Consider the following 14,890-nt stretch of genomic DNA (forward strand, 5'->3'; position numbering starts at 1 on the left):
TAGCGGGAAAACATGTACTTGTGGCATTGATATCTGACAACCTGTCAAAGAAGGCAGCTAAGTCCCTTCGAATTTCTCCCGGGTCCGCTCCAGCTACCTTTCGCATCGCTTGAAATTTAATAAAATTTTCCATAATCGACCCTCCCGCTTGCCCAAGCGCAAAGCGAGAGGCAAAAGCACACGAAGTTGTCCAAAACACACACACACAAAGACACTATTTAGGAAGAACTAATTTTCAATCGGAAAACAGAATATAATTATTTGAAAAATTTTTTTTTTATATTTTTTAGGAGAAACACGTTCAATCACTATGATTAGGTCGATTAGATATTAGGTCGATGGGGGACGTAGTGAATAAATTTTTAGTACCAATACTTTTCTAAATTTGGGGTTAATATTGTCAAGTCCAACTGCGTTTGATTTTTTTTTTAAGCCTGATAGAATTATAATTGTATCATGATTTTAAGTATATTGGCAAGCACTTTACACTGATTGACACAAACATATCTAAATGGAGCCGTGTGTGTAAAGTCGCCGAGTACGGTTGCGCCGCGGAGGCGCTCCCGCGGAATACGCGCTGTGAGTGGGTTGTGGCATGCCCCCACGCGAACCGTGCTGCAGGGCAGTCGAGGGAAGCTGCCGAGAGTACTCAAAGACCAAGACATGGAGCAAAAGACCCCCAAAGTCTGGAGTAAGGACGGCGCAACACGAACGGAGCCCCAGCGTGATCCGCCCAACTCAGAGAAACCGCAAGCAAGGGTGACCAGCGCGAGCACGAAGGAACAGCGGCGTGCCCCACGCCGGCTGGAGCCGCTAGGCCGGACAGATCCCCCTCCAACCGGACTCCAACGGCAAACGTGACCAAACCCAAGCTACCTAACCCATCTCTACCCAGTACCTAAAGGCCCAATAACAGAGGGAAGCGCCTGAAGAACTTTCACAATGAAAAAGAGGCGAAAGAAAAACGAGGCTCCTTCTCGGTCCCGCCCGGACGCAGTCGTCATTGCCGCGAAAAGGAAACAACGAAGTCCTGGCCATGGTCACCAGAAGGGAAGATAGCCAGCTTTCAGGACCGGGTTCTTGACGACTCGGAGGAGGTTCGAGCCATGTCAGAGTACTCAAAGGTGTCTGGACTCGAGATCCGAGAGCTGGACGCCCTAATAATACAATACAATACGCCGAGAAATAGAACCTGGACAAGGCCAACGTCAAGGTGCGGCAGTAATAAGTCTCCCATGCCGCCTGGCTAAGGCGGTGCTGAAGAGAGGAACACTGCGCATAGGCTGGACTTCCTGCTCGATAAGGGAACGGACGGGCCCCCAAGATGCTATCGGTGCCTCGAGGCAGGTCACCTGGCATCCAACTGTAGAAGCGCGACTGACCGGAGTAGGTGCTGCATAAGATGCGAGGAAAAGGGTCACAAAGTCGAACAACACGAGGCACCAGGCAGGCGGCAATAGATGCCAGGAGTCGCAGCAGCAGTGGAGCCGGCCCCTATAACGCGCCATGCAATTGATTCAGTTGAACCTGAATCATTGTAGGGCGGCGCAGGACCTGCTGATGCAGATAGTGCGCGACCTGGACGCAGAGGTGGCGGTGCTCAGCGAGCCACAAGGCTTGAAGATATGCCCGGTCTCGGAGCAGGAAATACTAGTGTCTGCGAGGACCCTCAACAATAAGAAGGCGGCAGGTCCCGACTCGATCCCTAACAGGGCGACCAAAATGTTGCCCTCCCTGCATCCCAAAGTGATCGCCGAGACCTTCAACCAGTGCCTGGCGGAAGGCACGTTCCCAGAGCCATGGAAGCGACAGAAGCTCCTTCGTCTCTCTAAGCCAGGGAAGCCCACGGGAGAGGCGTCGTCGTACAGACCCATCTGTCTGCTGGACACAATCGGGAAATTCTTCGAGAAGGTGATTGTTTCAAGGCTGGATGCTGCAATGGAGCGCGCTGGCGGACTCTCGACAAACCAGTTCGGCTTCCGGAAACGGAAATAGACCCTGGACGCTATCGAAATGGACAACATCACCGGTTACCTACTGAGGGTTATCCGCAGCTATTTCAGCGAGAGGACTCTAATCCTGGACATCACCATGGGCACCTGAACGCACGAGGTCCTTCCTAAACCTTCCACTAACCGCCAACACCACCATAGTCGGCGATGGTCGTAGCGAAGGAGCTTGCAGAGGCAGATTTAGCGGCAAACAGCGCAATCCGTGCGGTCGAGTCCTGGCTTGCAGTCGCTGGCCTAGAACTGATCTCGCATAGGTTGGAAGCAGTACTGATCTTACGCAGGAAGCTCGTGGAAACGGTGGAGATCCTCGCAGCGCCCGATAAGGGACCTGGGCGTCATCCTGGATACACGTCTCTGCTTTAGAGAGCATCTGGAGTACATTCATGAAAGGGCCAGTGAAACCGCTAGATCTCTCTCCAGAATCCTGCTAAATACCAGATGCCCTAAGCAATGCAAGAGGAACTTGCTCACGAGTGTCGTCACTTCGCAACTTATCTATGCAGACCCAGTTTGGGCGGAGGTTGCAGAAGTCAAAAGCTACGTGAGGGGCGCGGAAGGAAATTATCGCTAATGCGCCTTAAGAGTAGCGTGCGCCTTCAGGACGGTCTCCGACGAAGCGGCCCTGGTCATTGCAGGGCAGGTGCCGTTAGGTGAACTAGTGCAGGAAGTCCAGAAAGCCCGCCTCCAATGCGTCCCAGGAGCGAGGCGACGAGCAGCGCCAGGAGCAGAAGCGTTGCCAGGTGGCAGGACAGGTAGGACCGATCTACCAAAGGCCTGTGGACTCACCGCCTGATTCCAGACATCAAGAGGTGGATTAGTCGGAAGCACGGAGAAGTGGACTTCTACCTGACGCCGGCGCTTCTCGGACACGGATCTCAAGCGTTTCGGTCACGACACTGAGGACCACTGCCCGGAATGCGGGACAGGGGTGGAAGAGACCGCGCACCATGTCCTCTGCGTATGCCATCGCTTCAACCATGAGCGGCAAGAGCTGGAGGAGGCCATGGCCATCGCAGTAGACAACCTGGTTTCCACCATTCTGGCCAACCAGGAAGCCTGGGACGCGACAGCCATGCTCGTGGCAAGCGTCATGAAAACCCTGAGGACCCTGAAGAACGAGAGAAGGGCACTTGCGGAGTAGGTGGCCTGTATCTTGCGAGAAGCAATGCCTAGCGGCGGTACCGCGCGACATGGCCCTCTACACTGACACTGTTGCACCTTCCCACCAACCAAACCGCAGTCTTCGTACCCTGTGTTATATAGTTCTAGTCTTAAATGTTATGTTTGTAATAGTAAATAAAGGATAGTAAATAATAGTAAATAAAGTAAATAAAAAAAGCAAATCTGAATCTACCATCACAGAAATTTTGTGGTACTGTTCTCAGGTACATATTGTTTTCGCAGATTTCATGGTTCATGTCATTTTGACAGTCTTGTGTTCAGTTCCTCTATGTTAAAATCCAGTCCCGGCGTTCATACTTTCCTTCCTATTCCTATTTCTTTATTTCACTCCAAGTTTATTTTATCGATGCTGATTTTTGTAATCTGCGACTTATAGGAGTGTTTAATAAAAGCGACTTCTTCATTTGTTGAGTTGATATTCCAAACTTTTTTAATTCCTTCCTCTGGCAAGTCGATTAAATCCATTTTTGAATTTTCACATTGAATTCTTGCTTTAGCATTTGCATGAACCGTAAGAGCCGAGTGCTTTTAGTGTCTAATCAACCTAAAACGAGCTAGTATCTAACATTCGTCTATATACACAATTAGCTGGTCTACCTGATTTGAGTGTTAAGCTCACATGCCAGGTCATTAGCATCACTCCATGGCCAATACCCTTCTCAAACGCTTTTCTGAGTCTGCCACTGTCTACAGTTGTTTAAGGTGTTTGGTGTCAGCTTTCAGCTCTGTACTAGTTATTTTTCTTGGTAATACTAGTGTCTCAGATAAACTTTCTTTTATCTTCGTTATTTCCGCTTTTAATTAACTAGGCCTAATAATATAGGTATTAAGACGGTCATGATTTAAGTCAATCAATAATCTTAAAATATAATAAATCAGACCACTAGCTAACTGTTGCTAATTATCTTGGTACTTTACCTTCAATCTAAGCTTAGACCCGTTGGGAATCGTAGGCTTCGATGCAAAGGCAAAAGCAAACCCCGAAACAAAACCAATCCTCATGTAAGGATGCTATGGCCAGGATAATAACTCAGTCGGCCCAGGAGTCCTCTACAGAAAATATTTATAATTTTACGGAGACAGGCAGGAGAAAGGACGGGCCCGAAGGCCGGTATGTTTATTTGGGTGCGAAAAGGGGGAGGCGATGGTCAGGAAAACTCCCGAAATCCGGGCAACCGGCTCCGCAAGCCGTAGTCCGATTGCCAGATCCGGGACGAAGGCGCATCTTCCGAAGTCGGAGCGATCCCGCAAATCCGGGGTACCGATGTTCCCTGATCTTCGAATGAGCGGCCCGAAATGAGAGCTGCCGGCCACGCAGTGCCATGTGCCGGCCGCCCTGGATTCCCGAGAAGGGATGTCGAAACGGCGAGTCGGTCCCGCAGGCCGAGTACCGCCCCGCCGCCTCTGGGTGAGATGGGGCCGCCCGGAATCGGAGGAGACTGGTCCCGCAAGCCGAGATCCAGTTTCCCCGATATGTCCGAACAAAACGGGGTCCAAGTGAGGTGGGAAATCGTCCGGAAATCGGAGGAGACCGGTCCCGCAAGCCGAGATCCAGTTTCCCCGATATGCCCGAACAAAACGGGATCCGGGTGAGGGCCACCAGCCACGCAAAACCATGTGCCGGTCGCCCTGGGTGTCGGGGAAAAGGGCTCCAAAACGGAGAGACGGTCCCGCAGGCCGAGTACCGCTTCGCCGCCTTGGCAGAGAGAATGTGGATGCCTAACCAGGAAGAAGGCCGATCCCGCATGCCGGGGTACCGGCCCCTCCTCTAAGAAAGGAGAAGCGAAGGGTTGCCGGCCACGCTGGCCATGTGCCGGTGGCCCTTGCTCTCCAGAAGTAATGGGGCGCCGAGAGGGTAAATAATATTCCGCTGTTGAGTTCAATTATATGTCCAGAGTTTATTTTTACACTGTTGGCAAACCTAGCTGTTCCCTAATTCTAGCTGTTCCCTATCGCACTCCGAGTTCTCCCCGCAGGGGTTGGCCCTTGGCCAGCTCACCAATAGTTTACTCCAACTCCATTTTTGGGCACGTGGCCGGCGGCGTGGTTTTATTCCGATGTATTCCTGTAGCTCCGTGGCACGTCTGGTCTGTTGCTGGTATTCCGAGAGAAGAGGCCGGGCTCGGCTTGTCGAGGCCCTTTTATAGGCCGTCGGCGATCGGTGGCGTCGTTTTACTCCCGACTTCGGGAAGCTTCGGGTGAGCTTCGGGTGACTTCGGCTGGTGTCATGGCCGCCGATCTGCTGCTCGGGCCCTGTCGTGTGTGCCGACGCCATGCTTCGGCTGATCGGGCCTTGCCTTCGGGTGTTTGCCGAAGACGGTTCGGCTGGCCGTTCTTCGGCTCGATCGGCTGCCGGCTTCGTGTGTATGTTCGGCCGCTCTCGGCCGCTCGTTGTTTCCTTCGGCCGTGGCCGCTCGTGTGTGTGTTCGGCCGCTCGTCGTCTCTTCGTTGTTTTTCTCTTAAATCTCGAGCGCGTTTCTCTTAAACTTAGTCCCTAATTAGTGTGCCCTTCGTGGGTCTTAGTATTCGTCGCTTACGTCCTAATGTTTAATACTAAATGTAGATGTTCTTACGTGCTAAGGAGAAATGAGCTTAAATACTACATAATTGAAATGAACTTAAATACTATGAAATGGAAATGATCTTAAACACTACCAAAAACTGCCCCTGGTTGTGAGGCCTCCTCACACTCAATTAAACTGGTCAACTGCTTTGTCACCATAAAGAATTTTATGGACTCTTAATAGATGTAATAACTTTCTTGAATTATAGCTGTCATATTTTCGATCCTCATTTCTCTTTTTTAAAATGTTCAATGGCTAACTATGGATAGTGGTTTTTTGTCTAGTTCCTGCTTTTGTTGTTAGCTGTATATCCTTTGTAAACATTTTGACCTTTATTTTTCGAACATTTGATATGATAAGGTCTGCTTAATTGACACCTGTATTTAAAAATGGGCATGACATTGTTACCCTATACTTGGAAGATTTCCCATTACCTGTTGTACTGTGATTTCTCGATATCATTCGTTAAATTTTTTTTAAAGAATTTCTTAGTCCAAATATCCAATATTTTCTTTGGATATAAGTTCTCATTACCTTTATTTCACCATGTAAGGTTTCCTTACGATCATTTTTTATAATCAATGCAGCAATTTGCCCTTTGTCGAGAATAATTGGGTGTTTTACTTAAAAATTGGTTTTATAATTTTGCAATCTTCCACCAACTCTCTTAATTCTATCCTTATCTATAAATGGATGCTAACTTACCATTTTTAAATTCATTTTGATTTCTATATTGTAAAGCGTTCTGTTAGGCTTAGGATTAAATTGGAATTTCTTCTAATTTTTTACAATTATTTATTTTGCATATTTTAATTCTGTGATGGTTAAGAAGCACGGATAATATATACCTTTTGATTTTATATTAATAAATCTTAAAATGTAGCATATTGCCCTTTATAGTTTGTGGATGCATGAATAATTTTTCAATAGATTATAGATCTGAAATTTCACTTTCCTTTGTCCGCTTCCAATCCAGGCTAAAGTTATTGTGGAATCACTCCATGCGGATATTTTGAATCCATTGGTTATAGATTCTTTGATTTTTTGAACAAGTTTATTAAGTAAATGTGCTGCACACAATTCTAGCTTCGGAATTGTTTTCCTATTGTTCACGCATGAACACAAATATAGATAAGATGCATATGTCACGCATTAAATCTCTGCACTGTACTTGTATATCTTTAAGTAAACCCGCCACTTGGGCCTGTGTAATACAAGCAACCCGAAATATGACCTCCTGTGAGCGGTCTGGGTTTGTTCAAGATATGTGCTATCGGTTGCCTGTGTGCACACTTATCGCACTTAAAATATTTCCCACGATCGGGAACTGTCCGATGCGTGGGTCTAGAACTAATGTCTAAATGTACATTCTCATGTTAGCTATATAAGCTAGGATTGGAATGAAATAAAAAAGTTTGTTACAAAAACTCAGCAGATGAAGACTTCTAATTTATTTGGGATTTTTCACCTATTTTTAATCGGATTTACTCTGCTTTTGGAAGCCAGTATTATAATTGAATTTCCTACCTTAGCATAGACTATTCCAGCATACGCCTTTCCGATGAGTCGTCAAATCCGTGTAGTTCAACACTCGAATTTAAATTGCTTTGAATCCAACTTGGTATACTAATGTTTTTAAATAATAAAAGATGGGCATTATCATCAGATAAGTCCTGATCTCAGCTATTCTCAAAAAGCCAGAGTTTCTGCACAAAAAGTTTTCCATTAATGGTTACTGGAGCTAACCTAACCACCCTAAGGGATAATAAATTTTAGATAACGTGGACAACACAGTACGTTTGTATTCTTTTTTATAACCGCTTTGTTGACGCTAAATTTAAACTCATCTGGTTGGGGCTCCCATTGAAGACCCAATGTTTTGACAAACTCGATATCTTCAATATACAATTTGTATATCATATTTATTGCGTCTTCTATTGTATTGACTCCTGTCATAAGATCGTCCATGTATAAGTCGCTTCTAATTACCCTGCAGTACCATTCATCAACATTTTATCAACGTTTCATAAGTAGCCGAAGGGGTGTTGTTGCTGATTCATCGATAAATTGCCATACAAACTGTTGATGAATTTAACATGGGCATGTCCTAGGCGGTCATCAACAGCAATTCATCAACATTTCATCGATGAATTGTTGATGAAATGTTTATGAATTGAATATGAATAAAATGTTGAAGATTCATCAATGCAATGTTGATGATTTTTTTTCATACATATGAATATAAAATTAAATTCTTAAACTTTTATTACTATTATTTATTCTTACTAATTCTATACCAAAACTAAAACACAAATATAAACAATTACAATTAAACATAATCCATATGTATGTATACTGGATTCCCAGCCACCAAGGCATAGACGGTAACGAGACCGCGGAGGAACTTGCAAAAGAAGGCGTCGGACTGGCAAGTGAAAGAGCAGATAATGTCCCTGTCTCCCTAAGAACACTCCAAAGCGAGCTAGAGATACGGGCTGACGCAAGCGCAAAAAGCAGGTGGAGAAGTAATCCCACAACCTGCAAAAAATCTCACTACGTGACTGCAGAATGTAAGTGGGTATTCTAAGAGGTCACTGCCTGTCTGCTCATGCAGTCAAGCTGGGTATTACCGACAACGCCAAATGCCGGAAATGTGATGAATCCGAGGCAACCGAAACCTTGGAGCATCTCATTTGCAAATGTCCGGCCCTAACGAGGGCAAGAATGAGACACCTAGGCTCTCCAGTTCTGGCATCGCTAGAAGATGCATCCAGGAAGAAGCCAGGCGAACTCCTTGCCTTTACGAAACACATCTTGATTTTTAAGGATCTCGAAACCCGCATTAATAGTCTCTAGGTCCATCCAGGAATTTCCCCGGATAGCTATGTGTTGCCCCTCGAGGGCCGTCCGGACTAACCTGACCGAACCTTCCATAGCTAACCGTAGAACGGAGCTTGGAGTTGTATTTATTAATTACCTTATAAACTGTGAGGTTGTAGGTAGGACGGTAACGGTATTACGTGCAGATTGCAAAGGCTCTTTGATATCATTGTATTTAGTGATAGCCTTCCCTTAAAACCTTAAACCTTAATTAGTGATATATTAACTAATTTTTAAATTTCCTCGTTCTTTTATCTTCTGTCTTTCTAACGCGTATATCTAGTTAGTGATTCCTACCGTACGTCACACTACCCCCTCTCGGTCGGTTGGGTGGGAGGTTAGCGTGTGACTTTTCGAGAAATACATTTTTTTTTTGCCATTCCGTGTTTTTTATTTTGCTATTTTTTTCAATATTTTTACGTTCAAATAATTTCTGTCTACACGCTGCCCACAAACGTATTAACTACAGTTCTACAGGCTAAACTATCAGTTTAGATCTCATGATCTCGATATATATAATTAATATTTTTGAACTTGTTATTTATATACACATTTTTCCCCGTATTCATTAATTACACAGGTACACAGCCAAAAATTTCCACGAACCATTTCAAGTTTTCCATAATATTTGGGTGCTCCTGAGTAAAAGTCCCATACAAAATTATTTTCCATCACCTACAGGTTCCGCGGTATACCTATGAATACAAAAAACCGATGTTTGCCGACATTTTAAATTACGTGGCCTATATAATTGGACTTACTTTTATTATTTTCGGTAGGACCTACTCTCAATACATCACGGCACTACTAAAAAATAGTCCCAATCGTGGACCATTGCCCATGTCTTTGGAATTCGACGCCAAAGTTGAAACTCCCAAAATTTTCAACATTTCTGTGATGAAAAAATAATTCTGAGAATTAAATCTTATATGGAACTAATTTTAAATATTCATTGAATCTATTGTTCATTGTATTCTTTAATTTCGGTTTAAAGCGTTTTCATGAGGACATTTTATTGGATTTATTAAACGAATAAAACCGCTTTTTTGGTTTGATTATCTACTACTATTTTCTGTCAAAATTCAAATAAGTCAAGACAACCTATAGAATGCGAGTAAATATGTATCTTTTTATATATAATATAAATTTAGATTTTTTACTCGCATTCTATAGGTTGCCTTGACTTATTTGAATTTTGATAGAAAATAGTAGTAGATAATCAAACCAAAAAAGCGGTTTTATTCGTTAATTAAATCCAATAAAATGTCCTCATGAAAACGCTTTAAACCGAAATTAAAATTATCGCAATTTCGATATTTGGACAGACAAAAAATTACGATATATATATATATATATATATATATATATATATATATATATATATATATATATATATATATCGTTAAAATCTATATTTTGATATATTATCAACAACCCTTTCTTCAGGCAATCAAATCAAGCTCTTATCTCAACCTCTCATATTCCTATGTAGATTATTATACCCAACAAATGCTTTGCTACTGGTTTGGAAATCGGGCTTATAAAAGGTACTTTTAATTGCTTGACCTGTAATAAAATTAATAAAAACTTAATAAAAACTTAAATACTCAGTCAGAACTTAATTTATTCACTCACAATATAATCCTATGTATATTTACATACCTTTCAATTGCGCTAATATTGCCGGTACGCTCAGAGAATTCCTTAAATTCTTGAATTGATTTAATATTATTAAGAAGTGTTTCTCCGTGTTCAGCTGCCGCAAGTATTTCTATCTAAAAATAAGTAAGTAAGTAATATAATCGTAAAAATAAAACATAAAATCACCTTTAACCGATCATAGTCGATGGATTGATTGTCTAACAGCTGTCTCGTCGTTTCCACAGAATTTGGAAGTTCTGTATCGTGTATGGCTTGTAAAAATGAATCTAATTCTCCAGAGACCTTGTGCGTTAAGCCTGAGAACTTTTCTAACGACTGTTAAAGAAGAATACAGTAAAAAGAAAAGTTTATAAGTAAATAAGTACATCAATAAAAATATATATTATACATATATATATAATATATCTATATCACTCATGTCTAGTACTTTTTTCAGCTTATATTGTTTTTGAAATTGCTCTTACTAAGGCAGAGCAGCCTCGTATACGTAAGCTACTCACTGTCTTTTGAAAGAAAAAAACTATTTTGAGATTTCTCCACAATACAAAAATCCATTACTTTGATAAGCTTTACTCTGGTAAACCGAAAGGAAGTTGTCGTTTCATTGCAGAAAGATCCTTAGTGAGACAAATCACTTGTTCTTTTTGTTGTTGAAAACATTGTTAAAATAACCCAGGTAGCAGTAATCTTAACTTTTAGCTTGCAAAAATCCTTTAGCTGAACGCTTCACGAAGGCGCCGTCTGGGCAATGGGCACGGTATTATCCCGGACAACGGGTAATGCATTTCTGCTTGCTATGTCCGCGATAATACAGTTCCAAGCTAAGGCTTCCGCCCAAAAATCAGGATGAAATGAACCTTTAGCCATGGTTGGGAGGCTAAAATCGGAAGTCGGAAGTACCAGTTTATTCTGTATGGACGAACCAAAAAAGTCAACCGTGGCTGGGATATCAGCCTAAATGTCGGTGGAAGGCGTGACTTCTACCATCAGCGGGCAAGGCGGGGAGCAATCCTCTCCGCGAGTCGCCAGCGGTCACACCTCTGATATGACGGAAGCAGTCAGTCAGTGCGCCGTCAATACATACATGGGCCAGGAGAGCTTGCAGCTCACTCCACAGCAGCTGCCTGCTCAGGGACGGGCCAAAACGGTCGAGCGAGGGAATGAAGGCGAAGGCGCAGTAAAAGGCTGCCCCCAAGGTCCAAGGCTTCAGGACAAGGCCAATCTCTCCCAAGAGGAGAAGGGCATTTTAGCCTGGGCCTGGAGAATCAAACAGGGTTGACCACACTAGGCCAAACATCCTCACATAGTCTCAACGGGCGGATCTGCCCACATGGTGAAGGAGATGCCTGCCAGCAAAAGGCAACGGCGAGCAAACGGCAACGCCATAATTGTTGGTGTTATTATACCCGGTTTTCCTGACAATGTGGTGTTTTCGCATTTTCTGAGAATATCACAATATTTATGACCGTATCTTCTGCAGTTCCAACACAATAGCTTATTTTCATTGTCAATTTTATCTCCTTGTATTTCACAAACTTATTCTTTTAAGTATTCATAGACGCTTTGTTCGCCTTTGTTCTTATTTGATTCACTTTCCGAGAATCTCAGCCATAATGTGCTGGTTCTTCCACGGAAGGATTGCAGAATATTAGTGGGAATTCTAACAGATCACTGCCTGTCTGCTGCATATGCAGTCAAGTGAGAACGCCAAATACCGGAAATGTGATGAATCCGAGGCAACCGAAGCCTTGGAGCATCTCATTTGCAAATGTCCGACCCTAACAAGGGGAAGACTTTCCGGTTCTGGCATCGCCAGAAGATGCCCCCAGGAGGAAGCCAGGCAAAAACACCTTGATCTTCAAGGACCATGAAAACCGCACAAATAGTCTCTAGGGCCATCCAGAAATTTCCCGGAAAACTAAGGGCCATATTGGCCTATGCGTGGCCCCGAGAGGTCCGTGATCTGATTTGCAACGAACTACTATAACATAATTACCATGCGTTTCATTAATGCAGAAGATGCTTCTACGAGGGTAAGTCATTCCTCACTCTGTGAGTCCGTACCGCGAGAATATATTTTTTTCTTTTAAAATTTTTTGTTATTTTCTATGACTAGTGAGAGTAATTTGAAAACTGAGAAACTAGATGACATAGAAACGGACCGTCGCGACAGTTATGGCTAGATCGACTCGCCTGTTGATGCTGATAAAGAAGATTCGGAAATGGCTCTTCACTGCGTTGCAAATTTCGGACTTAAATTATAATACCGTGCAGGGGTATACAAATTATTACTTTGATTTTCAACAAATTTTCATCTACTCTGAAATATGAGCATATCCTATTTTAAAATTTTGGTTTAAATTTTATGAAAAGCCGACGACTATATCATAAAGCTGCCATAGGAACGATCAGTAGATGTAGCGAAAAAATATTAAGCTGGCAGTGTAAAACTGTAAATATAATATGTATAGGTAAATGCAACTTAATATTACTTCGTCTTTTTTCGGCATATTTTGAAAATTTTAAAGTAAAATTTAGTATTTTTTACGATTTAAAATAAATGTTTTTCAAAGTTTATCGAAACCCAAATTATTATATATATCTTTCATATATCTCCAGTTAGTTTGACGAAAATGGATTGATTCTTTAATATTCACTTCTAAACTGCAAGGGTTTACAAACTTCTGTGCGCCAAAGTTTGATATATTTTTTGTTATAGTATATGTAATTGAATTGTAAATACTTCTTGGCCTCGGCCTTAGAACACTACTGTAAATTTATATAGTAAGTGTTATTTTTCTTACTGGTACAGCATGCTTTATTAAATATTTACCATTCTTTGTTGTATCCATTCATGATGGGAATAGATTAAATTACCACCCATATCTGGGGTTAATTGATTGATGTCGACTAATTCGTGTAAGTCAGAAAGAGTAGAGCAAATCACAAGACGAAATTTATAGTCCTCTTTTGAAAACTTGCTGCTTACTTCTGATAAAGCCTTTTGAAACAATCCAGATGGACGAAGAACATATACAGCATTAAGAATCCCCGGAAAGTAGGCCTTTAAAAATATGTAAATGTATTACATGTGTCATAATTATAAAGTGTAAAGGTGACTACCGATATTTTCTGTAAAACAGTTTTTATGGAAGTCCACCTGTCTTTTCGTCGATCCACAATAAGCTGAAAACCAAGGTCGGCATCCTGTAATCTATAAAAAAAAAAAGTTAATCCTAAGACAAGACATATTTAAAATTTATGTTAAATATACTATGCAAGGAATCTGATTTCAGTAATCAAAAAAAAAAAAAACAATAAAGGAAGCTAACTTCGGCACGCCGAAGTTTGTATACCCTTGCAGATTGGTTTCGATGTTTATATTATAGATTTAAATGCTGAAAACACTCACAAAACAGAGTTTCATTACATTTTACCTATACTTATTATGTTTACAGTTTGACAGTTAGAGTTTTACAATCCCAGCTTTACATATTTTATACATTTACCGATCGCTTCTATGGCAGCTATATGATATAGTTGTCCGATTTTTAAAAAATGTATACCAAAATTTTAGAATAATAAAAAAAGCTTATATCTCAGAGTAGATAAACATACGTTGAAAAACAACGAAGCTATAATTTTCTTCTTATTTATTTCTCGATTTATTTATTTATTTTTTATTATTTATTTATTTCTCTATATCATATAGTCGACCGATTTTCATAAAATTTTTACCGAAATTCTAAAATAATAATAAAATGACCCTATCTAAAAAATTATGCAAAAATGTTGAAAAACAGCAAAGTTATAATTTTTTTTCTAAAAATATATCCAACATTTGTATGGCAGCTATATGATATAGTCGTCCGATCCGGCCCGTTCCGACATATATAGCAGTGATAGTATATAGAAGACTATATGCAAAGTTTCATTTAGATAGTTTTAAAACTGAGGGACTAGTTTGCGTAGAAACGGACAGACGGACGGACGGACAGACGGACATGGCTAGATCGACTCGGCTGTTGATGCTGATCAAGAATATATATATATATATATACTTTATAGGGTCGGAAAGGTATTTTTCACTGCGTTGGTAAGGTATTTAATTTTTTTTATCGTAATTTTTTTTTTTTATTTTTTATTTTGAAAGTTCAACATCTTAAGAATATTGTGTCCAAGTTTTACATCGATCATAGGAAAATTGACGAAGTTATGCGGAGTTGAACGAAGGTCGGTTGGTGTTCAATGCATGAGAATCACAAAGTTTAAAGCGCTCTCCTGAAAAATTCAATTTTTCAAATCGGTGTACACGATTACAGAAAAACTACTGGACCGATCGATTTGAAATTTGGCACACACATTCTTTAACTAATTTCTCAGGTATTCACGTCGGCCTTTTTTTAATTTTTAATTTTTATATATTTTTAAATTAAGAAATAACGTTTTTTTTTTAGTCTAAAATCGGGTTTTTGACTTTTAAATTTTCTAAAAAATCACAAAAAACTAAAAAAAAAAAACGCTTCCTGAATACCTCGGGACACTTATCCTTTAACGAATGAGGTATAATTTTTTTAGATCGGATGATCC

The 14,890-nt window shown here is 41.4% G+C and overlaps 1 protein-coding gene across 1 annotated transcript in view; it reads right to left on the bottom strand.

Annotated features, from left to right (window-relative positions):
* The window catches only part of LOC108083304 (guanine nucleotide exchange factor DBS), an 83,771-nt gene that overhangs the window by 53,321 nt on the left and 15,560 nt on the right, over positions 1-14,890 (bottom strand). Inside the window, exons 3-6 of the mRNA XM_041775686.2 lie at positions 13,424-13,514; positions 13,134-13,364; positions 10,466-10,615; positions 10,301-10,413 (exon numbers count right to left, since the gene is read on the bottom strand). Of these exons, the coding sequence (XP_041631620.1) occupies positions 10,301-10,413; positions 10,466-10,615; positions 13,134-13,364; positions 13,424-13,514 (585 nt within the window). The remainder of the gene's footprint in view (positions 1-10,300; positions 10,414-10,465; positions 10,616-13,133; positions 13,365-13,423; positions 13,515-14,890) is intronic.

Source organism: Drosophila kikkawai, chromosome 2L (genome assembly GCF_030179895.1).
Source record: "Drosophila kikkawai strain 14028-0561.14 chromosome 2L, DkikHiC1v2, whole genome shotgun sequence".
NCBI classification, from domain to species: Eukaryota; Metazoa; Arthropoda; class Insecta; order Diptera; family Drosophilidae; genus Drosophila; species Drosophila kikkawai.